This window comes from Lemur catta, chromosome 14, assembly GCF_020740605.2.
Source record: "Lemur catta isolate mLemCat1 chromosome 14, mLemCat1.pri, whole genome shotgun sequence".
Classification (NCBI taxonomy): Eukaryota; Metazoa; Chordata; class Mammalia; order Primates; family Lemuridae; genus Lemur; species Lemur catta.
In genome coordinates, this window is record NC_059141.1 from 57,044,547 (window position 1) to 57,069,233 (window position 24,687).

General features: G+C 51.2%; 2 protein-coding genes and 1 pseudogene across 3 annotated transcripts; 1 reads left to right on the forward strand and 2 right to left on the reverse strand.

Moving 5' to 3' along the window:
- Nucleotides 1-596: 596 nt before the first annotated feature.
- Nucleotides 597-5,791, reverse strand: FAM25A (family with sequence similarity 25 member A). 2 transcript variants are annotated; one of them, XM_045569031.1, is made up of 4 exons: nt 5,703-5,791; nt 3,127-3,437; nt 1,969-2,031; nt 597-771 (listed from the first exon to the last, which is right to left on the reverse strand). In XM_045569031.1, the coding sequence occupies exons 2-4, from the start codon at nt 3,197-3,199 to the stop codon at nt 638-640; spliced, it is 270 nt and encodes an 89-aa protein (XP_045424987.1). In that variant the 5' UTR covers nt 3,200-3,437; nt 5,703-5,791; the 3' UTR covers nt 597-637. The 2 variants fall into 2 exon arrangements, with proteins under 2 accessions (XP_045424987.1, XP_045424988.1); XM_045569032.1 differs by lacking the exon at nt 5,703-5,791 and having other exon boundaries at nt 3,127-3,595.
- A 6,239-nt stretch (nt 5,792-12,030) lies between these two features.
- On the forward strand, nt 12,031-12,342 carry LOC123650308 (annotated as a pseudogene).
- Nucleotides 12,343-20,315: 7,973 nt separating this feature from the next.
- ADIRF (adipogenesis regulatory factor) lies at nt 20,316-22,921 on the reverse strand. The gene is made up of 3 exons (XM_045569033.1): nt 22,758-22,921; nt 20,710-20,772; nt 20,316-20,533 (listed from the first exon to the last, which is right to left on the reverse strand). Exons 1-3 carry the CDS (start codon nt 22,816-22,818, stop codon nt 20,427-20,429), a joined length of 231 nt encoding a protein of 76 aa, XP_045424989.1. The 5' UTR covers nt 22,819-22,921; the 3' UTR covers nt 20,316-20,426.
- Nucleotides 22,922-24,687: the final 1,766 nt, after the last annotated feature.

Below are 24,687 nucleotides of genomic sequence, written 5' to 3' on the forward strand. Positions count from 1 at the left end.
CCCGGCTAATTTTTTCTATATATATTTTTAGCTGTCCATATAATTTCTTTCTATTTTTAGTAAAGACGGGGTCTCGCTCTTGCTCAGGCTGGTCTCGAACTCCTGAGCTCAAACAATCTGCCCGCCTCGGCCTCCCAGAGTGCTGGGATTACAGGTGTGAGCCACCGCGCCCAGCCTAAACTCTTATCAGGTTGATCTGTTATCCCCACCCTGAGTCCTGCAAGAACATTTCAAGAAAACCCCAAAAACATGCAAGACAAATTATGGTCCTCCCTTGGGGTGTTTTTAAAGCATTGGGGTGCCTCAAAGCTATTAATATACATAGTTTCTGGGGAAACAGCCTTGTAGGAAACGTAGCATAGATACTAACGATTCTTTAAGAGCTCCTTACTGATGAGAAATCTTAGAATGTGAGAGAGAAGCATCTGACTCACCAGGGGAACCTATCCACCCTGCAGCTGGTCCCCTGTACTCGTGTACACCCGGCAGAGGAGAAACGGGACATGAACGGTGTTTCTGCTGAAAAATACTTGGCCTAGCATTTCCAACCAAATAGAAATAAATCCAGGACTCAATGTACACATTTCAGGGTTTTTTATTGAGATTTGGGAAGGGTCGGTGGTGGTGGCAGCTGTGCTCACTGCCCCAGCTTGCCTAGGCCCTCCGCTGCGTGGGTGACGGCATTTGTGACTGTGTTGGTCACTGTCTCAGTGACCTCCTTCACCACTTTGTCTCCTGACTCCTGGGCCTTCTTTAAGGCATCGGCAATAGCTGTTGGGAAGAAAGAGGAAGAATGTCTGGGTGAGCCATTCACTGGGCTAGCGTCCCCTGGAGTGGCTGTGGGACACGCAGTCTTACTGGATAGGTCCCTGGAGCAGCCCAGTGGGACCGAGGGCAGCAGGGCTCCTGGCAGAATGAATTCAGATCTGGTCCACTCGCCAGCAACTTGCATTTCTTCAGTGGAGTGAGACTGAGCATCTGCTTATGGGTGTATTGGCTACTTATCCTTCATTTTTGGGCAAACTGCCTGCTTGAATCTTTTGGCCATTTTTATATTGGGTTGTTACATTGGATTATCATTTTTATTACAAATATTTTTCATCAGTTTGTGATTTTTTCTTTTGGCTTGGTTTATAGTTTGTTGGGGTACCTTTTATTATGGAAAATTTTGAAGTTTTATATTGTCAAATTTACCTAGTATTTCCTTATGGCTGCTGGGGTTTCTGCCATCGTTGAAAAGATCCTCCCATCCCTGAGATTGCATCGTAGTCTCCTGTGTTGTTACTATGGTCTGAACTGTTTGTGTCCCCCCAAGTTCACATGTCGAAATCCTCACCCCCAATATGATGGTATTCAGAGGCTGGGATTAGTACCCTTATAAAGGAAACCATGGAGAGCCAGCTGGCTCCTTGCATGCGAGGACACAGCTGGAAGTTGCCATCTAGGAACCAGGAAGCGGTCCTCATCAGACACCCGCCTTACTCTTGGACTTGCTAGCCTCTAGAACTGTGGGAAATAAAGTTCTGTTGTTCATAAGGCACCCAGTTTATGGTATTTCCTTATAGCAGCCTGAGTTAACACAATTGTCATCTAACAATTTAATAAATTCATGTATTTAAATTTAAGTCCTTGATCCATCTGGAATCTATTTTGTTGGAAAGGATTGAGACACACATACATATGCTTTTTACATAGTGCTATTCACAGCACACACACACATAGTGTTTATAGAAATATGTATTTATATAAACATATAATTTTATATCTTAAACGTTTTGTCCCAGCACGCTGTCACATAGTCTTGTGACCTTGTCTTCTGAACATTCCACAGAGAGGACTAACTAGACAGAGCCCTAATGCAGAGTGATTCTGTGGCCGCCGATGCGACAGCGGGCCAGGGTTTGACCTGGTTAGTCAAACAAGGGGTTGGTCCCAGCACCCAACTTCCCTGCCTCCCGCCCGCCTCACCTTTCTCTCCAACCTCCTTGGCATGGTCCACCACCTCCTTCACCACTTCCTCCACGGCATGAACTGAAAAGAGACAAGTCCAGAGTGAGCGCACCTGCAGGCCTGCTTCTCCTCACGGCGGCCTCGGCACCTCTGGACATCCAGGGTGGGGCTCTGGGATGCTGCCCCCAGCCAGGATGGGCTGGTTCCTGGGAAGGACCCCCAGCCGGCTTCCTTCAGAGATGCTGGGAGACAGCCCAGTGACTCCCGCTGGGGCACGGGGCCCTGCCCCTGCCTGGCGGGCCTGGAATGCCCACAAGCCGGCCCTCCTGCCAGCTGGGGCCCGGAGCCCAGGCCAGGCCTGTTTGCCAGGTCACAGCCCGGCAGGATGTGCCAGCTGTCCTGCCTCCGGTCAAATCCCGAAGCCTCCTCCAACAAAACTAAGTCCCCCCAGGCAATTCCTCCAATAGGAGGGAATTCTCTGCCCTCCTCCGGTTGTGTAAGGTGTGGGTGGGAGCGCGCTGGATCAGAAAGATTTCCGAGTCCTAATTGTTACTCCACCCTCCACTGTTTGGTTCCCTCATCTGTGAAATGGAAATAAAGCAAAGCTAGAGGGCTAGTGAAAGATTAAAGGGGTGGTCAATGCCGGCTGCAGTTACAAATGAAGGAAGGACATGTCCGCAGCAAACTCCAGCACGAACTTCTTCCCAGTAGTGTCCGACAGGAGAACAAGCCTTCCCCATACAGCGTGGACCTCTGCATACGAAATGGGTTTCCACGGACTTGGGCGAAATTGAAAATGTCCTTTTTGACTTTGAACAGAATCAGACTTAGTGGCTGCTTAATGAAGAAATATTTGAAACTTTAAAGTTATGATAAAAATAGAAGTCCATCTCCCTGGGTGCCAGCTGCTCACCCAGGACTTGGGTTGCCCCCTTTCCCCAGGAGCCTCCTCTGGGCTGGTCCTTCCTGGCTCTCAGCCACGGACCCCAGGGGCAGGCTGAGCCTGAGTCTCGACACCCGCTTCACGCTGAGCTGCCCTCCCAGCTTGCCCCCCCCAGCTGCATCGTGTCCTGGTGGGGCTGGTAGGCAGGGTTCCCCACGGGACCAAGGCCCTCTCCTGCCTGCTGGGATCAGCTTCTGACAGGCCCAGGCGGAAAAGAGCCCCAGGGTCCTTACCGGCTCCCTCGGTGGCTTTCTCAGTGCGGTGGGCCAGGCCCTCAGCGGCAAGTTTCCCAAGTCCTCCAAGCATTGTGCGGCAGCAGGTGGTAGCCAAGTAGGATGCTGGGGACTGGTCCAACGTGCTTTTATAGACGCCTCTGCTGCCTCTCTGGGTTCTGGGGCACCAAGCCCCCGCCCCAGCCCGGTAGGAGGCTGGGCAGGTGAGTCAGCAAAGGCGGTGGCAGCAGGAAGAGACTGGGCGGAGCCGCCCCAGCAGTGGGGTGGCAGCTTTGCCCCTCTGGCAGCATGAGATCCCCGTACCCCATGTCCTAGGGATCATGTGAAGGGTAAGGGCGGGGCTGAGGCTGGACAGGAGAGGCCAGCTCTGGACATGCCCCTTCCCCAAGGCAGGGGGCCTGAGTGCTCTGGTGGATGAGAGCACTTGGGGACAGCAGCCCTGCCAGTCCTCTGGGTCCCAAGCTCCCCATGCCTGGACACTAATGTGTACCTAGTGATGAGGCCTGGGACTTCCAGCCTGCTGCTCAGGCCCCCAGTGTGGCCTAGTCAGGGAGTTGGAGGTCCTGTGGGGCTGGGCACCTAGGCAGCCCCTGAGGTCAGGAACACAATGGCCCCCCAATTTTCAAGGTCCCTGGCTCTGCAGAGCAGCTTTGCGGCCTTGATGGGCAGGTGGGGTGCTCACGGTAGTGCCTTGCCCAGGGCAGAGGAGGACACAGCAATGACCAGAAATGCAGTCACCCTGGCTTGCGGGTCAGCTGACTCTCACTCACCCAAGCACATGAGTGGCCAAGTGCCAGGGTGGCCGGCAAATGAGGGAACCCTGATCCTCTCTGCGCCTTGAGGCCCGGCCTCTCAGGGAGGCTCTCTGAGGTCAGCGGGGTTCCCCTACCCCCAGAGGTCCTGGAGGAGTAGACAGAGGACCCTACTGCCACTCAGGGAGGTGCTCTGGCCCTAGCTAGAATTCCCCAGAAAGCAGCTTCACCGGCTCCTGGCACATCACATTCGCAGGGAACCAGGCTGCTCCCTCGTTACTCAGGATGGACAGAGATGCCTCAAGCCACCTGCCACATACTGCGTCCCTTAGTCACTAGCCCAACCTGAGCCTCAGCTTCCTCAACTATAAAATGGGGACAACCCTCCATGACTTCCTGGCTATGTCACTTGCATGTTTTGGGTGGAGCAAAGCATGCAAGCTCTTACTAAACACCTGTTCCCTTGCCCTCATCACTGAGGTGCTAGGGAGGTGTCCCTTGGCAGTGAACCCCAACCAACCAGTGGTGTGGGCCAGGAAGTGGCTGGGGCATGAGACTGCCTTGGAGCCAGAGGGCTGGGGCATGTGACCCCTGCTGGCCAGGAGTTGAGATGAGAAGGCCTAGGCCTGGGGCGGGAGTCCGAGGCCACCTCCCCCCATGCAGGCTCCCTCATCCCTCAGAGCTGCCGTCCTGGGTGTGGCAGGGCCTAATTAGTGTTTACTGGACTGCGGGCGTCTCAGCCTGGGCCCTAGGAGCCGAGGCCCTCTCACATTCCTGTGCAGTGCTGCGGGGCTCTGGGGCTATGGCTGGCCCCCTGGGGTGGGCAGTGGGTGCAGCAGGACCTCTGGGTCACGAGGCCACTGTGCCATCTCCCTTGAGCAGGGGTGGGTCAGGGCGTGAGCAATTTGGAGAGGGCCTCTAAGAAAAAGAATACAATAATTGACTCTTACACACTTTACAAATATGTATATGTATGATCCTATGGACCCAGAAAGGGCCATGAAATTGGGGTGCCCTGGTGCTCAAGCAGGTCCAGACAACCCTGTCCTCCTCTTGTTACAGCCAAATTCCAGAGCGTTCCACCCAGGGCATCAGGCCAGCACTTCAGGGGATAGGGGGTACTTCTGGGACATGGCTGGTAGGAACTGGGCTGAGGGACCCCCTGGACCTGTCAAACTCCTCTGTTTCCTCTGTGGCTGTATGTGTCCCCCCCACCCCCACAGGGATCCTCCCTGCACCTGCTCCCCTGACAGATGTCACCCACTACCTCTGGGATGGCTTCCAGACCCCGAAGGCCCCTTCCCACGAGCCCCCACCCTGGGGTGCTCTTCCTAGTTCCCTCTCTCAGGAGCTCACCAGCCCCAGACAGGTCATTGTCAGGGCTCAACCACTCAGCAAGACTCTGGCCCAGTGCCTGGTTCAGAGCCTGGCTCCCCACAGCCTCAGGGTACTGCCGCCCTTTGCCCCCGATGGGCAACTCTTGCCCCCTCCACACCGTCCCCTGCCCTGAGACCCTGCCCTTCTTTAACACGCTGCCTTGCAGTGAGCACAGTGACTCCATTGAGCACACACCACAGCCCCCGGTCTCCTGGGCAGGGCTGGGTCCCGGCGCGAGTCCCAGATACCTGCTGGGGAGGAGGCAAGACACCTGGGGAGGCTGGGCTGCCTGGGACCAGACCTGGGCCCCAGGTGCTGGTGCTCTGGCCCAGGTCCGGTCCCACTTGGCCTTCTGGCCCCAGCTGTGACCAGCTCCCCATCCTCCCAGCCCAACCCAGCCTGTGTACCGCAGCAGGCCGACCCCTGAGGACTGGACCCCTTTCTCACCGAAGAACCTGGGATAGCCCAAGACTCTCCTAAGCATGGATGGATTTTGGTCTGAGGGCTGGGCTCGGTGACTCCTGCAGGGAGCAACTTCACCTGCCTGGATGAGGCTGAAGATGACTCAGGTGGGGCCCGCCCAGGGGGTGCCCATCCTCCACCATCTCATCTTGGAAGAGGCCCAACCCACACTGGGCCCTGAGGGAGCCATCCCTGAACACAGGCACCCAAGTCAGCATATCCTGAGTCAGAAGGTCAAGTCCAGCCTCCTCTCAGGCAGGGGGAATCTGGCTTTGATGGGAGCAGACCAATTCTGCAAGTGGAATTTGTCCACAACCCAGTTTGGCAAAGGACCAGGGGCTGAGTCACCATGTTGAGGAGAGCCGATTTGCAGACACAACTTGCCAGCTTAGCAATTATTTCCAAAAAACAAATCGTTCATTTCAGACAGTTAAATACTTAGAGCCATCTCACTTCTGAAGCATGACTATTGATTTCTTCTGTGATTTAAACCCCATACGTCACAGATGTCCTGAGTTGTGTGAGAATCCGTCTCACCTGTGCTTTCTCCCACCTCTGCTTCGTGGACTTGAGCCCACAGTGCGTTCTGTGCCCCCAGATCCTGCACGAGCCGACCACGCTCCAGAGCAAGACTTGCCCAGCAGCGTGCACGGTGTCAGTCTGGGTCCTGGTGAAAACCGGAAGACATACTCAAACGGGTACCTGAGAAAACGGACAGTTCACAGGGGTGTGCGCAGAGTTAAGGACACCAGTGAGAGAGGGTGAAGCGCCTGGGGACCAGCAACAGTGGGAGTTGTTATCTCCCTGGGTCTGGAGTGGCAGGAGAGGTGTCCGCGGACCCCAGCGAGAGCCGGGACCGGAGGCGGGGATCTCCAGACGGGAGCCCCAGCCGTCAGCGGAGGACCACGGCCACTGGCACACCACGCCCGCAAGGAAGGAGCTGGGGAGTAGCAACCTCTCCCTCCCTCTCCAGTCTCCAAACAGTATCATCCCCCATTGTGTGAACTCAGCCAGGGCCAGAGGGTGAGGGAGCCCGGGCGTGCGGTCCAAGAGGGCGCAGGCAGGGAGGAGGCAGGCGGTGAGCTGGTGTGGAGGGCACGCGGAGAATCCCAGCTCCCCCTGCCTGACTTCTGGGTCCAGTGGGAACATGGCAGCAGCTTAATTCTAAATTGTCCCATTTCTCCTTCTTGGAGCTCTACGGGGCAGCGAGGAGAACAGAGAAGGAGAAGAAAAGGAGAATGAGGAAGAGGAGGAGGAGCAGAAGAAGAGGAAGAGGAAAAGGAGGAGGAGAAGGAAGAGGAGGAAGAAGAAGGAGGAAGAGGAGGAAGAAGAAGGAGGAGGAGGAGGAGGAGAGGGGATCTCGTCATCAACACATACATCAGACTTAACTTCAGAGAAACTAGGAAGCTGGGAAGATATGCAAACCCAAACACAGGTGACACCAGCAGGACCGATGCAGGAAGCCAGGGAAAAGCAGAAGAACAGGGCACAGGAGGGACCCCGTGGACGGGGTGTGTGTGTGGGGGGGGGTGTTGGCTGTTGCCAGCAACGCTCATTCCCAGGAGGAGAGGACCCGCTGTGTGAGAATGAAGACCTGGGGAAGTGAAGAAAGTAGGGGCAGATGGTGCCCAGGAAGTCCCGAGGTGTGGCATCTCAGAGTGCCACTTTCCCAGAGAGAAGGGAGCCCCTTGGGGAGGCTGCAACAGGGGAAAGAAGGCTGGTGGTAGAACCTTCCCCAAGCCGGTTGGGTTCTGAGAGGCAGAGCGGTTGTGGCTACACAAGTGAGTCTGACACATTTGTGAAGGAAGGACGGGCTGCTAAGGAAAGGAGCCGGGGACCCCTCCCTTAGATGCCCACTGAGCCCCACCCCTACCCACAGGAATTTCTTTCTGAGGATGGGAAATTCCACTTCATATTTGAAAGACGCCACCATGAATAGAGGGTCTCATGGCTGATATGGTAGGTTCCTCTCTTCCAAGTCAATAGTATAGTTTCCATACATTTCTCACCCGGACTCCCAGAACGTTCACTTCTTACGTATAACCACAGTACAGAGATCAGAACCAGAAAATTGACATTAGCATATTTAACTAAATTAAATTTAATATTATTTCATGAAATAACTAAACTTTCTAATTTAAATAAATTTAAATTATTTAAATAAGTTAAAATTAACATATTAACTAAACTAAAGACCAGTTTTTCCACTAATGTCCTTTTTCTGTTCCAGAATCCCACCCAGGGTCACACACTGCATTTAGTGGTTATTTCTTCTTCATCCTCCTGCAGTTTCGTAGGACTGCAGCGACAGTTCCTCAGTCTTTCCTTATCTCTTTCATGACCTTGACACTTGTAAGCAGTACTGGTCAGTATTTGTCAAAAGTTCCTCAATTTGAGTTTGTCTGATGTTTTCTCATGATTGGACTGAGGTTATGCATTTTTGGCAAGATTACCACAAAAAACGATGTGCTGTCCTTCCCAGTGCATTATATAACAGGGTTACGGTGTTGATATGTCTTATTACTGGCAATGTTGAACTTGGTCATTTGCTTAAGGTGGTTTCTGCTGGGTTTCTCCACTGTGAAGTTACTGTCTTTCCCCCTTGTAGTTAACAAACATCTTGGGAGAAATACTTTGAGACTATGCAAAATCTGTATCTCCTTAAACTTAAAAAAAAAATTCTATTTTTAATTGTGGTAAAATATACATAAAATTTACCATCTTAACCATTTTTAAATGCACAATTGGGTACTGTAGAGTATATTCACATTGGTGTGTAACCAGTGTCCAGAACTTTTTCATTTTGCAAAACTGAAACTCTATCCATTAAACAACTTCCTGTTTTCTCCTCCCCCCACAGTCCCTGGCAACCACCATTCTACTTTCTGTTTCTGTGAGGTTGCTGACCCTAGATACTTCACGTAAGTGAAATCATACAGTATTTGTCTTTTGTAACTGGCTTATTTCACTTAGCATAATGTCCTCAAGGTTCATCCATGTGTAGCATGTATCCGAATTTCTTCCCTTTTTAAGGCTGAACGTTTCATTGTACGTATGACCATATTTAGTTTATCCATTCACCTGTCAGTTGGCAGTCAGGGTGCAGCCATGATCATGGGTGTACAAATATGTCTTCAAGACCCTGCTTTCAATTCTTTTGGATATATACCCAGAAGTGATATTGCTGGATCATGTGGTCATTCTATATTTAATTTTTTTAGAAACTGCCATACTGTTTTCCATAGCAGCTGCACCATTTTACATTCCCACCAACTGTGTAACTAACTAGGGTTCCAATTGCTCTACATCTTCACCAACACTCCTTATGTTGTTTTCTTTTTTTTTTTTAAATAGCAGTCATTCTCGTTGTAGTTTTGGTTTGCATTTCCCTAATAATTAGTGATGTTGAGCATCTTTTCATATGATTATCAGCCTTTTGTATATTATGTTTGGAGAAATGTCTATTTAAGTCCCTTACTCATTTGTTAATTGAGTTTTTAAATTGTTGAGCTCTAGGAGTTCTTTATATATTCTGGATATTAACCTCTTACAAGATACATTATTTTAAAATATTTTCTCCTATTCTACAGGTTGCCTTTTCACTCTGTTGATTGTGTTCTTTTTTTTTTTTTTTTTTTTTTGAGACAGAGTCTCGCTCTGTTGCCTGGGCTAGAGTGCCATGGTGTCAGCCTAGCTCACAGCAACCTTAAACTCCTGGGCTCAAGCAATCCTTCTGCCTCAGCCTCCCAAGTAGCTGGGACTACAGGCATGTGCCACCATGCCCGGCTAGTTTCTTCTATATATATTTTTTAGCAGTCCAGATCATTTCTTTCTATTTTTAGTAGAGACAGGGTCTCGCTCTTGCTCAGGCTGGTCTCGAACTCCAGACCTTAAGCGATCCTCCAGCCTCGGCCTCCCAGAGTGCTAGGATTACAGGCGTGAGCTACCGTGCCTGGCCAGTTGATTGTCTTCTTGATGCACAGAAGTTTTAAATTTTGATGCAATCCAGTTGATCTATTTTATTTTTGTTGCCTATGCTTTTGTTGTCATATCCAAGAAATCATTGCCAAATCCAATGTCATGAAATTTTTACCCTGTGTTTTCTTCTAAGAGTTTTTATAGTGCTAACTCTTATATTTTGTCTTTGATCCATTTTGAGTTAATTTTTGTAATGGTGTAAGGTACTGGTCCAACTTCATGCTTTTGCACGTGGATATCCAGTTTTCCCAACACTATCTGCTTAAGATTGTCCTTTCCCAATTTAATGGTTTTGACACCCTCATTGAAAATCATCTGACAGCTCCTCAAACTTTTGCATACTAATTTGAGCATCTATCAGTGAACTTCATTTGCAATAATTATTACTGTGGTTTGCCTAATGGTGATTCACTATTGCCCTCTTTCTTCCCACATTAATTAACTGGAATTCTCCCATAAGCGTTGCCCCTTCTCCACATTTATTTAATCCATGATTTATTTATATTAGTATGGATTCATGAATATTAGATAGTAATGTAATACTATTGTTATTTACTTTGTTGCTCAAATTATTCCAGCTTTGGCCATTAGAAGTTCCTTCAGGTTTGCTCCCGTGTTCTTTTGACAAGCCTCTATTTTTTAAAAAATTATTTATTTTTGTTTCTTTATTTTAGTGTTTTCTGACTTTCTGGCACTCTAAGGTGTTCTGGGCTCATCTTGCATTTCCCATGCCCCAGCCCTACAATCAACCACTTCTCCTGAGAAACCTGGCCCCTGTTATTAAAGAATGGCATTTGGCACCAAGGTCTGGTGCTACATATGCTCATTACTTCCGGTTGTCATTGTGTCTAGGAACTCTCAACAGACAGAGCTAGGAAATATATGTGTGTGTTTACTAACCCATTCATATGTATTTCTGTATGTATCAGTACATGAATTAACAATCCATGCATCTACATTGATACTTCAGATTCCAATCCAGAACCACATAGGGTGTTGGAATAGTGTTCCCCATTCTTCATTTTTAATTTCTTTCTCCAACAGTGACCAACCCAGTTCTTACTATCTACAGCGTATTTACTTGTGTGTTCAATTCTACTATATGCAGAAAGTTGCTTCAGAATTGCTTACCTACAATCCTGTGAGAATCATATTTACTGAATAGATTACAGAATTTATATACAGTTCTTCTTGCCTTTAGCCCTACAGAATCCACTCAGTATACTATTCTCTACGGTTACTTGGGTGTTTTTCTTTTCTTCCCCACTCCCTTCATTGTGGCTATTTTCTTCACTTAGAGTTAGGTTTGCCTGTTAATGTTTCTGTTCCATTTTGGGCTCCCCGCCCACACATTCTAGTTGGTTTTAATTGTCTGTTTATATTTTGGGTGCGTGAACATTATTACTGTTCTGAGAGTCAGAGCTATAAAAAAGACTGAGAAGTGTCACTCTTCTTGTCCCTGCTATCTTGTTCCCACTGCCCACTTCTTTCCACCCCTTCCCCACTTCCCCACTGCAGGGAACCAATCTCTTTAGTTTCTGGCTTCTCCTGCATTTTCTTTCCACAAATAAGCAGAGATGTACTTTCTTACAGCCTCTTTCATTCTTACCATAGCATACCATAGCTATGTACTTCACTTTTTTCTTCACTTTTTTCTAACAGTGAAAACATACTTTTTTTTTTTCAAGACAGGGTCTGGCTCTGTCTCACAGGCTGGGGTGCAGTGGTGTGGTTATAGCTCATTGCAACCTCCAACTCCTGGGCTCAAGTGATCCTCCCACCTCAGCCCCCCGAGTAGCTGGGACTACAGGTGCATGCCACCACGCCTGGCTAATTTTTTATTTATTTTTTTTGGTAGAGACGGGGGTCTCGCTATGTTACCCAGTCTGGTCTCGAACTCCTGGGCTCAGGGGATCCTCCCGCCTAGCGCTCCCAGAGTGCTAGGATTACTGGCATGAGCCACCGCACCTGGCCAAAAAATATTTTTAAATGTGGAAAAAGAATACTCAACATTCCAACATGAATTTTAAAAATAAAAGAAAACACTTAATGAACAATAGTAGTCATGAGGGAAGACTATGAAACAGAAATGCCAGAACTCTGAGATGACTTGGCCAGATAACAGGAATAGACGGATCAGGAACGTACATAACTCAGGAATAAAACAGAAGAAAAAGCTCCTGGTTGTGAGCGTGGGCCGCTCTGGCTGGCCTTGGGGGCGGGGCTGTAAGGAAAAGTGCCAAAGCCACTGAGATAAGACAACTGAGGAACAGAAAGTTAAGTGATTTGTCCAGTCATGCAGCAAGTCTGAAATAAGAACTCTACCAGCGAGGAAATGGCTGCCTCTTCATCATTCTCCTCTGCTGGGGGGGTCAGTGGACGTTCTGTCACTGGATCTGGTTTCAGTGCCTCAGACCTTGCCCCAGCACAGAAAGCCCTTTCCACGTACCCCAGAGGAGCTGGAGAGGTGTTAGAAATGGCTCTGACAGAGTCCTCTGTGGGTCTGTTTCCAGTGTGGCATCCACGCTTAACCAGGTGAAACATGATTAGCAAGTTGCTCAGATGGAAAAACTAGCTGGTTTGGTACAAGAGCTGGCGGTTTAAGCCCGTGGAGCAGCTGCTGGGGTTCACGCCCTCTTCAGGTTGATGCTGCCTGGGCGGCCACCTCTGGTGGCAAGTGCAGAGCCAGCGGGGGACTTTCTCACAGCTCACATAGCCATCCAGAGATGCACGGCTGCATCCCTGAATTATGGATTCACATTTGTGCTTGGTTTCTCTGTATCTATCCACAGGCAACAAATACTTAAACATGTTATCTTGCAGGGGAAATTTGCGTTTATTTGTTTTAAAAAGTGTTGGGAGGCTGGGCGCGGTGGCTCACGCCTGTAATCCTAGCACTCTGGGAGGCCGAGGCGGGTGGATAGTTTGAGCTCAGGAGTTGGAGACTAGGCTGAGCAAGAGCGAGACCCCCATCTCTACTAAAAATAGAAAGAAATTATACGGACAACTAAAAATATATATAGAAAAAATTAGCCAGGCATGGTGGCGCATGCCTGTAGTCCCAGCTGCTCGGGAGGCTGAGGCAGAAGGATCGCTTGAGTCCAGGAGTTTGAGGTTGCTGTGAGCTAGGCTGATGCCACAGCACTCTAGCCCGGGCAACAGAGTAAGACTCTGTTTCAAAAAAAAAAAAAAAAAAAAGGGTTGTGAATCAGATTAAGACAATCAGTTTCAGGGAACCAGGAAATTTAGGTTGAAGCAATATTTATAAAATTTTCACAAGCCAGGTAAGGCACATGCCAGAATTGGCCAACTGAATGGCATCTATCCGGTCACCCATACGGTGCCTGGAAGTCTTCACCAGTCAAGTCCAAGGTCAGGATCTGTAGTTATAAAACACATTTCTGACCTAAAACAGTTCTTTTTGCAGATGAATGTGATTTCAACTCAGGACCTGTCCAAATGCATTTTAAATGTTTTTTTTTAATTTTTAGACATCTAATTCTATAGATTTAATTTTTTGTAACCTCTTCTAAATATGACAGATGCTGGCAAAAATAGTTGCTGTTTGAATGTTGTAGCACTTGTAAAAATAGCAAAATACTTTTATTTTATTTATTTGTTTTTTATTTTTATTTCAGGATATTATGAAGGTACAAACATTTTGGTTACATTTTATGTCTTCACCTCACCCAAGCGAGGATTAGAGGCATGCCCTTCCTCTCTATAATGCTCACCGCGTCCATTAGTTGTGAGTTTACCCCCCCAACCCCCTCATCCCTGGGAGAATATTACTACCGCATGAGCACCATAGTGTTGATCAGTCAGTGCCAATTTGATGGCGAGTACATGAGGAGTCTATTCTTCTGATCTTGTGATACCTGGCTTTGGAGGATGGGCTCAAGCTCTATCCAGGAAAATATAAGAGGTGCTAGATCACTGCCGTTTCTTATAATTGAGTAATATTTTAATGTTATATTAATATTATAATTGAGTAATATTCCACTATGTATTCCAATATACCAAATTTTAATAATCCACTCATGAATCGATGGACACTTGGGTTGTTTCCACATCCTTGCAATAGTGAATTGTGCTGCCATAAACATTCGGGTGCAGATGTCTTTATTATAGAATGTCTTTTGCTCTTTTGGGTAGATGCCTAATATGCTATTGCTGGATCGAATGGCATTTCTATTTTTAGCTCTTTGAGGTGTCTCCAAATTCTTTTCCACAGAGGTTACACTAATTTGCAGTCCCAGCAAAATACTTAAAAACACAGAAATCCTGAGTTCATCTCCTTGGTAGACTCAAGCAATTCTATAGCAAATAAATCCTTTGAAAGAGCTCCAAAAAAAAGAAGAAGAAGAAAAGCAATAAAACAAAGTATTGCAGATATGAAGACTCTAAGAAGAACAAGAAAGTGGATACCACAGTAGGTGCCTATGGAATGGAAATGGAAAAAGTAAAGAAAAGAAAGGAATCATATTTAAAAGATTCACAGTACTTAGGAGACAACAGGAGATATGGAAACCAGGTAGAAAAGAACCTCATACTCACACCTGGAATTCCAAAAGAGGAAAGCCAAGCAATGGAACAGAGCAAACATTTTAAAATACAATTAAGTAAGTACATGAAAGGTGCTCAACATCACCTATCAGGGAAATGCAAATCAAAATCACAATGAGAGCTTTCACCTCACACCTGTTAGATGGCCAGTATAAAAAAGACAAAAGATGACAAAAGATGGTGAGTGCCAGGCGAACTGTCTGGTGAATGGACACGCTTGAGGCTCTGAATTGGGGGGATGGGCAGACATGGACATTGTATATAACCTGAACTTATGTACCCCCATGATGAGCTGAAAAAAAAAAAAAAAAAAAAAGACAAAAGAAGCCAGGTGCAGCGGTACACACCTATAGTCCCAGCTTCTCCAGAGGCTGAAGCAAGAGGATCTCTTGAGCCCCAGAGTTTGAGGCTGAGGTGCATGATAATTTCGTCTGTGAATAACCACTGCACTCCAGCCTGGGCAACATAGCAAGACCCCATCTCTAAAAAAACAACAAAAGATAACAAATGTTGGTAAGAATGTGGAGAAAAGGGAACCCTTGTACACTGTTGGTGGGAATGTAAATTAGTACAGCCATTATTAAAAACAGTATGGCAGTTGCCCCCAAAATTTAAAAATAGAACTACCATATGATTCAGCAATCTCTCTTCTGGGTATGTATCCAAAGAAACTGAAATCAGTATCTCGAAGAAATATCTGCCTCCCATGTTCATTGCAGCATTACTCACAATAGCCAAGATTTGGAAAAAACCCAAATGTCCATCAGCAAACAAATGGATTGTGAACCAAAATCAAATTTTAAGGCTCACCCCCCCCACCGGCTGACTAAATGGACCCGCTCCTGGCCAAAGGGATATCCCAAAACTAAATTGTCTGCCAGGAGGAAGGAGGTCCGATATGCCTCATCATGCCCACTTCCCTTCTTAAAGACATCCTTTGTAACCCATTAATAGGCCTAAAGCTATGCAAGAGAAACCTGCAGTTCTTCAATTTACACAATAAATATATGTCAGGTAGCTTGTCTCTGATTAACAACTCCTTATCTTAAAACATTCCAAGCCCTTAGACAAAGCTTCTTGTCTTTAACCAATTACAAGTCAAAAAATCTTTAAACTCACCTATAACTTATAAGCCCTCCCCCACCTTTGAGATGGCCCACCTTTTTTTTTTTTTTTTGAGACAGAGTCTCGCTGTATTGCCCAGGGTAGAGAGAGTGCCGTGTCGTCAGCCTAGCTCACAGCAACCTCAAACTCCTGGGCTTAAGTGATCCTACTGCCTCAGCCTCCCCAGTAGCTGGGACTACAGGCATACGCCACCATGCCCGGCTAATTTTTTCTATATATATTTTTTAGTTGGCCAGATGATTTCTTTCTACTTTTAGTAGAGACGGGGTCTCGCTCTTGCTCAGGCTGGTCTCGAACTCCTGACCTCGAGCGATCCACCCGCCTCGGCCTCCCAGAGTGCTAGGATTACAGGCGTGAGCCACCGCGCCCGGCCGAGATGGCCCACCTTTTGGGGCCAAACCAATGTATGCCTCCCACGTATTGATTTATGACTTTACCTGTAACTCCTGTCTCCCTAAAATGCATAAAACCAAACTGTAACTTGGCCACACCGAGTCCACTTGCTAAAGGCTTCTTGGGAGTGGCTCTGGGTCATGGTCCTCAAATTTGGCTCAGAGTAAATCTCTTTAAAATTATCTTGCAGAGTTTTGTCTTTTTTTTTCTGTTGACAGGATAAAGAAAATGTGGTCTAGGCTGGACAGGCGGTATCTCACACTTGGGAGGCTGAGCAAGAGGATTGCTTGAGCCCAGGAGTTTGAGGTTGCAGTGAGTTACGATTTCTCCACTGCAGTCTAGCCCAGGCAACAGAGCAAGACTTGGTCTCTAAAACAAAAAAATTATTAACTCAGATCCAAGATGTCTTATCAGTTTATCTGTAAACATTTCATTCTTAAGACTTCTGGAGGACTAACAATAACCAAATAGCAGAAAATATTTCAGTAAAAGGAATGGCATCTTCAATTGCAGATCTAAGACAAAAACAAAGGTGTGACTCAGGGATGAGGAATGAAATGTAAATGCTACATGTTTTCACAATGTAGAAATGAGACAACCAATAGGAGGGGGAAAAAGGGAGAAGGGGAGAGAAAGTAGAAAAATCTGCCCTTTGCACCATCTGTAGTCTGATGGGAGTGAAAGCTGAAATCCAGTGGTAGGTGTTTTAGTACAGAGACGTGAACCTAAAATAAACTCTTAAGCCCCCCAGCCAACTGAATGGAACCCCTCTTGTAACAGAGATAATAGCTTGAAAAAGGGTAAAATGTTTTATGAGCTTTCTTTTTAAAACTCCCCCCACTCTTTTTTGGGAATTAAAACCTACATCCCTTCCCAAGGCCAATAACCGGAGGGGGAGGGGAGTGGTCCTTTGTTCTTTGTATCACAGGAGCTGGCTCAACTGGATTCCTTGAGATTGTCTTTGCTGGAGATGGGATGGATCAGGACCATCAACTGTAGTTAAACAGCAATAGCCTGAAGCTGAAAATCCTCCCTCTAAAAGCTTTGTATGTCTGCTTATAGTTAGAACGGAGGCACTTAGAGTCTCCATCCTCCTCATTTGCAAATTAAGAAGCCTCCCTTTCCTTCTCCTCAAACCACTTGTCCTCGTTCTTCTGATGTAGCCTTGGGGACAAGTGCCAAACTTTCAGTAACACTCTTGGCCAAGGAGACCCCAGAAATACCCTAAAGGTGAGTTGCTGGCCATAAGAAGGGAGATCAGACCTGCCTCATCATGTCTTCTCCCTTGGAGATAACCTTTGTAACTCATTAACAGGCATAATGATGCTATACAAGACAAACCTTTAAACCACACCTGCAGATCCTCAATTTACTTAACAGATCACTTGAGTGTGGGTACACCTCCGGTGGCTTGTCTCTGACTGGCAGACTTCCTTAACTTAAAACATTGTAAGCCTTTAGACAAAGCTTCATTTCCTTAACCAATTACAAATCAAAGAATCTTTAAACTCATCTATAACCTGTAAGCCCCGCACCCCTGGCCCCTGCTTCAAGATGTCCCACCTTTTTGTGCCAAACCAATATACACCAAACCAATGATTTATGACTTTATGTGTAATTCCTGTGTCCCTGAAATGTATAAACCAGACAGTAACCCAACCATTGTGAGTCCACTTGCTCAAGGCTTCTTGGGCATGGCTCTGGGCCATGAACTTGGCTCAGAATAAACCTCTAATTATTTTACAGAGTTTGGCTTCTTTTCTGTTGACAGAGATAAAGAGAAGGAAAGCTCATCCTACTGACTGAAAACGGGCAGTGAGGAAGAGGAGGGAGGAAAGAACAACATCCAGAGAGATTTATTTAAGGAAATGTCCTCTACTCACAATGTAATTTTAGTGACTTTGTGTCTGGCTAGACGGGGAACTGGGATCTGGAGAATTAGGAATTATTTGGGGGATTGGTAATGGAACACTGGATCTCTGGAGACCTGACTGAGATCCAACGAGGTATAATGGCCACAAGCTCTCTCCTCCTCAGCCAGTCTGGGCTCAACCAGCCTCAGGAACCTCAGTGGAGACAGGCCGGGGAACATGTAGGCTCCCATGGGCTCCCCTGGCACTGTACCCTCTGTGTCCCAGAAATGGGCAAAAGACAGGACCCAGCTGGCCCTGCGCTCAGGGCTTACAATGGAATAGAAGCACACAGGAACAGGCACATGCCCGGTGCCATGGGAGCACCAGCTCCACAGAGCTGGGGACAATGCGGAAGGGGCTGCATTGAAGAGACGGCTCCATGTGAGCCTGAAAATGTGAGTACTTACTGTCACCCAGTAGGAGGATGAGAGGACAGTCATTAATGTATTCACTCAGCAGTGCTGCCTGGGCACTGTGCTAGGCACTGGTCAAGCACTAATTAGCAGAAGGGACTTGGTTGCAGCCCCATGAACACCCATCACAGAGAGGCACATGGGAAAATAAAGGATTAATTAATTGTGACTGTGAAAAAGCAGTACAAAGGATGTGAGAATGTGTTTCCGGTGGCCTGGCCCATTCCAAGTGTGTGCGTGTGCGTGCGTGCGTGTGCACTTGCACTCACGGCGGCTGAGGCCTGAAGGATGGAAGAGCAGGAGCCACCTAGGCCAGGGCGGTTTCTGCAGAGCATTCCAGGCAGCAAATGCAGATGTGAACACGGCAGGGGCATGATGGGATGGGAACGGAAATGAATAAAGAGCAACCTGGCTGAGGCGCAGAGGGAGGGAACGCCGTGAGAGGAGGGTGGCCAGGACTGGCTCTTTCTCTAACCTGCTCTGTGCCCTAATCAGCAAGCTGGCTCTTCCTTAGGCTTGTCCCTCCTGTGGTCGTACGTGGCTGCTACAGGTCCAGGATCCTGTCTAGCCTCAAGATGTCCACTGGAAGACAAAGGATGCTTGTCTTTTTTTTTTTTTTAACGCAAGAAAAAGCTTTCTTAGAAGCCCCCTGGCCCTCACACCTGACCTCTCGTGCCCTAGGCCCGCGCTGGGTCACACCCCACGCCTACGGCAAATCACTCACAGGGAGAGCAAGTGAGGTCTCCTTCCTCCGCCGTTATCCCTATCCCTGAGTCACACCGCCGGGCAAGGACGCTGACCAGAAAGACCTTGGGGCTCTGCCAGCTCAGCCCCACCAGCCTCCCTGGGCGGCCCCGAGGCCGACTCTGGCGATCCCCGGATACAAGGGGTCCTAGAGACGCTGGAAGCGCCCCCGCACTGCCCCATGTGTCTCTCCCAGGACCTTCTCATGGAGCCACAGGGAGCAACCTTGGCTCATTTTGCAGACTTGGGGAGACCGTCTTTTGGGGGCAGTCAGCAACAACACAGAGCTGAGCATGGGGTCGGGCGCGGCCCCGGGTCAGGGTGGGACCTGTGTGCCGCCCACGGGAGAGATCTCAGAGCGTCACCCACAGCGAGGCCTGGGCTGGGAGCGGGCTTGGGGACACTGCCGCCTGCAGGCAGGCCCGGGAGGGCCCGGAGAGCCGCCCTTGAACGGGCTTTGGAAGGAAGGACGCCGCTTTGTCCCTTAAATCTTCCCGGAACTGAGAGATGCCGCGTAGTCTGTATTTGTGAATTGAAAAGGAAAGTCTCCGAGCGCTTGTGAGAAGATCAGAGCCCAGGTGGAGGGGGAAAACGGTGTGACGCGCGTGGGTGGGGAAGAGGAGCCGGGCGTGGCCGCCGAGGGGCGGGGAGGGCGGCCCGGGCGCCGGGGCTGGGCCTCATCCTGTGGGCGCTGTGAGTCACCCATCAGCGGGGCGCGCCCAAGACTGGGGTCGCGTGCTTGGACACGTGCCGGGAGTTCGGCTTGCTGGAAACCCAGTCCTTCGCGGACCCGCGTTCCCGGCCGGAGGCTACCGGTCTGTCTCCAGGGAAGGGACACTAGAGGGAGGGGACTCATGCTCACGCGCGCGCACACATGGCCTTGTCCCCCGCCGCCGCCCCCGGGCACAGCCCCGTGCGCTGGAGCCCCTCCCTAGAGGGCGGGGCCGCGTGCAGCCTTACAAAGCAGCCGCGCGGCGCCGTCCGGCACTGGTGCAGGGTAGGGACCGCGTAGACGTCCCGCGGGCCGGGTTGGGGGAGCGAGGCCCAGAAGCCCGGCTACTGCGACTCCGAGTCGCTCCCGCAACCTCCCGTCACCTGAGGTCGTTGGGGACGGCGGCACTGGCGCAGCTCGTGGGGAGAAGTTCCCGAAGCCCCGGCCTTTGCGGCACCCCCCCATCCCCCTCCCAGAGTGAGCCCTTCGAGGATTTGGGGACGGAGCGGGGACGGAGCAGGGCCGGGCCCCGGAGCAGGAGAAGCGGCTTTGGAATCAGGGGCGGGGGCTGGGGAGGAACTCATACCCAGATAGGGGCTGGACTGCGGGAAGAGCCATTTGAGGGGCGGGAACCGGGTTCCTTAAACAGTCGATCTGGGTTTCCGAATTTGGGAGGCCAGGACTCATGGGAGTTCTGCTCTTGGCGGGGGAGGACTGGGCCGGGTTTCCGAGGAGGCATGAAGTGCACACGGGATGGAGCATGAATTTTAATGTGGGGCCAGACCAAGGAGACAGCTGGTGACCAGAGCTTGGGGCCAGGCTCCGTTGCATAGGGCCTGTAGGGGCATCACCCTGTCTCCCTCTGTCATTTCATGAGGCCTAATTTTTTCGCGAAACCTGAGTAGGTGTCAGAGGCCTGCTTAGCAGTCTTGTCGATGGTTTCCTGGGTGGAGCTGGCCAGCTGGTCCATGGCTGGGGAAGGAGAGGAGAGGTCAGGGTGCCCATGCAGGGTTAGCATGGCCAGGGTCTCTCCCCGGGAAGCCTGTCTTGGGGCATTGTGGGCAGAGGGGCCTGCAGAGGAGAGGGTGTGCCTGAGCTGGGGGTGTGTTGGAGCTGCCCATCCTCCCTGCCCTCCAGCCCCACCAGACCTTGCTGCCCGGCCTCTGTGGCCTGATCCACCACTTGCTGAGCTTTTGCTCCGGCTGTTGTTACTGAAACAAGAGAGATGTGACTTAGAGCCCCTGTTGAGGCACCACTGACCACAGGGGTCCCACCATTGCTGCACCCCCATGCATTCTTTCTTTCTTTCTTTATTTATTTTTGAGACAGAGTCTTGCTTTGTCGCCCGGGCTAGAGTGAGTGCCGTGGTGTCAGCCTAGCTCACAGCAACCTCAAACTCCTGGGCTTAAGCGATCCTCCTGCCTCAGCCTCCCGAGTAGCTGGGACTACAGGCATGTGCCACCATGCCCGGCTAATTTTTTTCTATATATATTTTAGTTGGCCAGGTAATTTTCTTTCTATTTTTAGTAGAGACGGGGTCTCGCTCTTGCTCAGGCTGGTCTCAAACTCCTGACCTCGAGCGATCCACCTGCCTCAGCCTCCCAGAGTGCTAGGATTACAGGTGTGAGCCACCGCGCCCGGCCCCCCATGCATTCTTTAAAGCAGTTTGTCTTACAGGCCCAAGGGATGGATGCCAGTGACATGAAATCCCTTACCCAAGGCCACCCAGCTAGCAAGGGGCATGAGCCCTTTCCATGCCTCTGAAGAGTTCTTGTTTATTTATAATGCTAGGCCCCTCCCCTCTGGCCGGCTTCCCTTCCCCTCCCCAGACTTGCTGAGAAACTGTTGGACAGAGGAAGGAAGGTGGGGCAGGGCCAGGCTGCAGCTGGCATCTGGGCTGTGGCTGCTGCTGGACATTGCCCAGGAAGACCTCCCCTTTAACAACTTCTCCCCTAGAAGCCTGGCCCAGATGCCTGAATTCCCATCTTTAGTGCACTTGGCCCTGGGGCCTCCTCTACTTTTGCCAAGCTTTCTCACCATCTTCTCCCTCCTGAGGCCGGCCCAAGAGAGCACAAAAGCAACAAATGCCAGTGCCTCCTTGGACAGGCAGCTTAAGGCATTAGGAGACCAAGTGCAGGAAGGAGCTGAAACTTCCAAGGTCAGGCTGTCTCCTCTGGACCACAGTTTCTGCCTGTGGTGAAGGAAGTTTTCCAGGTGGGTCAGCCTGCTGGGTGGGCTGACGGGTGGCTGTGGCCTGCAGAGATCTGATCCATCCTTGCTGCAGGATGGGAAAGGGCTTACCTTACCCAGAGCCCATCCTTGCTGCAGGATGGAAAAGGGCTTACCTTACCCAGAGCCCATCCTTGGGAGAGGGCTAGGCAGGTCCTGGGTGTGCTCACAGAGGGTCTGACATGACCCATCAGAAAGCCACAGAGAAGCAGCCTTTGCACCCAGCTCACAGATGGGAAAAGTAAAGCCTGGAAGGAAGGGTCCTACAGACAGAGGCTTCCTTGGTGGCGTTGTAGTCTCACCAGGAGAACTGTGGGCTTTCCCTGGGGCACTGGTGAAGGAAAGGGTCGGTGTCACTTGACTGGGATATTGGGGGGAGGATTGAGAGCTGGAGTTCCAAGGAAGTCTGGGCTAGATGCTGGAAGAGCCAACCCGGTGAGCCAGGGGCCACCTCAGGTCCCCTACCCCCAACCCCAGGAATGTGTAGCCTCGGGAATGAGGAGAGAGGGGGAGGGACTAAGGCTGGGACGTGCCCTGCCGTGTGAGAACTTAAAGTAAGGAAAGGATTATTTTTCGGGGGATGGGGGTGGTGTTGAAACAAATCCCTGTGGGGTCGGGAGCAGCCTCCCCATCCCATCTGGTCCTTGGGCGGAGACCCCGGCAGGCGGAAGTCGGGGGCGGAGCGCGCTCTCTCCGTGGACCTTCATCCTCGCCTGAGGGCTGGGGTGGGGCCGCTCCCCGCCCGCGCCACCTCCCGTGATGGGCTCGGGCTCCTCCGGCACTGATGTTCCCAAACCTCGCTCAGGGCATCCTCCCTCCGCTGCCCGCCCCTCCATCTCAGGGGAGGGCCCTCCCGGGCCTGAGCCTCCGGTGTGCGCACTTGCGGGCTGCCTAGACCCGCGGCTTCTGCCCGCGCGCCTCCAGGCGGGAGCCCCTGCCTGTGCCCCAGGTGGCGTGCAGTCCTCACCCGCTTCCTGGGCCGTCTCCTCCACCTGTTGCTTCAGATCTTGCAAGCTCTTGCTGGCCATGGCTACTGGGGGTCTGCGGGGTCGTCAAGGGCAGTCGCAGCAACGCTGGATCCTGCCCAGAGCGGCGATGGCGAGCGCCAGCTCCGGTTTTTAAGGCGCCCCGGGGCCGGCCCGGCCCGCCCCACAGAAGGGAGGAGGCGCGGGGCGGTTCCCGGCAGACGGGCTGGAGAGTGACCGGGCCCTGCTCCAGGCTCCGCCAGCCTGGGAGCACATCCTGGCCTCCGGCTGGCCGCGGTGGGGAGGGGACAGTTCGAACCCAGGTCCGAAGAGGGGCTAAGGACTGCAGGGGCCCTGGGTTTGGGGTTCAGAGTAGGATCCAGGGAGGAGCTGGGGCAGGAGAGGGGCGCACACACCTTCGCGCACCTCCGCCTCCGATCCTGATTCTGGGCATCCCCCAACCGGTGAGCGCGGGGTCAGCGCCAGGTCGGGAGCTCAGGGCTGGAGTTGACATTAATAACAGCAGCTGCCTTTTATTGAGCATTTCTCTTGTGCCAGGTGCTACCCTAACGCTCTACAGTCTCTTGTATGATCTTTACAACTACCTCATGAAACGGGTGTTTTTATTAATAGCATCAGTTTACAGACGGAAACTGAAACAGAGAGAGGGCGAGTTAGGTCCTACCCAAACTCATTCGGCAGGGACTCAAATCCGCGTAGGTGGGCTGTCAACTCTAGGGTCTTGGCAACAGCCGCGCCGGCCAGCCCGACGCCCGGGTTCGGGCACTGCAGACTGGCCATCTGCCCAGTGGCTCGCGGGACCCAGCGCATGCAGACATGGGAGGGTCGGGTAAAGCCCACCCCCAGAGGGCGAGGCACCTGCGGACGATGCAACCCCAAGTGGAGGGGGAGAGGATGGTCCTCGCGTGCCTGGTCTAAACAAGGAGACGGCCATTGGTCACCAAAGCCTGATGAGTTGGGCAGCAAGCACGGCTCAGAGAGGGCAGGACTGCGCCCTGGCCTCTCGGGTCATCTCTCCTGCCGGGACGCATGGGGATAAAGGACGATCTGAGGGGCCAGGAGGGGAGTTAGGAACCTGAGTTTGAGTGGAGGGGTCAGGGATCCCGGGGGCAGCAAAAGGACCCGCGAGGCACAATCCCCTGGCATACAAGAGGCGCAGGTCAGGCCTCACGCTGCCCAGCGCTGTCCCACTCGCCACGGCCTTTGGAGCCCGAAGCCCGCGGCACACCCTCTCTGGGTCTGTTTGTTGCACCTCTGCTGGAGGCTCCCCTGTTCTGAAGCTCTGGGAAGCCGCCCCGCCCCCACCCCCAGGCCCACTCGGGCCTGCCTGGCCTGCAGGTTCCCTGCCTCTAGTGGAGGAGGAGCCCCTGGTGTGGGGCGTCTGGAAGCGCTGCAAAGACGCAGCGCGCCTAGGGCATGGATTAATTGAGAAGAGGTTAACCCTGAGCAAGCGGGAGAGGCAAACAATGAGATTAGGTAGAGGAAGAGGGGGAGCACAGTCGCAGACAGCAAAGCAGGGCAATGGCCCGCCCAGCTCCCGCCCCTCCTGGCGCAGAGCCTGCCCCTGCCCTGGATGCAGTGGTGCAGTGGGGAGGGGCCTGCTCGCAGCCAGGGGGGGACCAGGGAGCCAAGCCCAGTCCCTGCCGCAGCCCTGCCAGCCCTCCCCAAATCACCCGGGCTGGTTTCTGTAGCCAGGAAGGCCTCTGACTGCTCTAGTTAATCCCTCGGCCGCTGATGCTATTTGGAACCAGGCCCAATGGGTGATGAGCAGACAGAAAGGCAGCAGCCTCTGTGGGAGAGACAGCCAACCGCCAGCCGGTGATGGCAGAGACAGCTCAGGGTGGCCCTAAGACAGCAGGCACTGGAGTCACTGGGCTCAAATACCCCTAGGGCAAGTCCCTTCACCTCTCT

Coding starts and splice junctions, on each gene's coding strand:
- FAM25A (XM_045569031.1), bottom strand. CDS start 3,199: ATGCTTGGAGGACTTGGGAAACTTGCCGCTGAGGGCCTGGCCCACCGC. Junction 2,032..3,126: donor GAAAGCCACCGAGGGAGCCG/GTAAGGACCCTG, acceptor GTCTCTTTTCAG/TTCATGCCGTGGAGGAAGTG. Junction 772..1,968: donor CAAGGAGGTTGGAGAGAAAG/GTGAGGCGGGCG, acceptor TCTTCCCAACAG/CTATTGCCGATGCCTTAAAG.
- ADIRF (XM_045569033.1), bottom strand. CDS start 22,818: ATGGCCAGCAAGAGCTTGCAAGATCTGAAGCAACAGGTGGAGGAGACG. Junction 20,773..22,757: donor GGAGACGGCCCAGGAAGCGG/GTGAGGACTGCA, acceptor CTCTTGTTTCAG/TAACAACAGCCGGAGCAAAA. Junction 20,534..20,709: donor CACAGAGGCCGGGCAGCAAG/GTCTGGTGGGGC, acceptor CTCCTTCCCCAG/CCATGGACCAGCTGGCCAGC.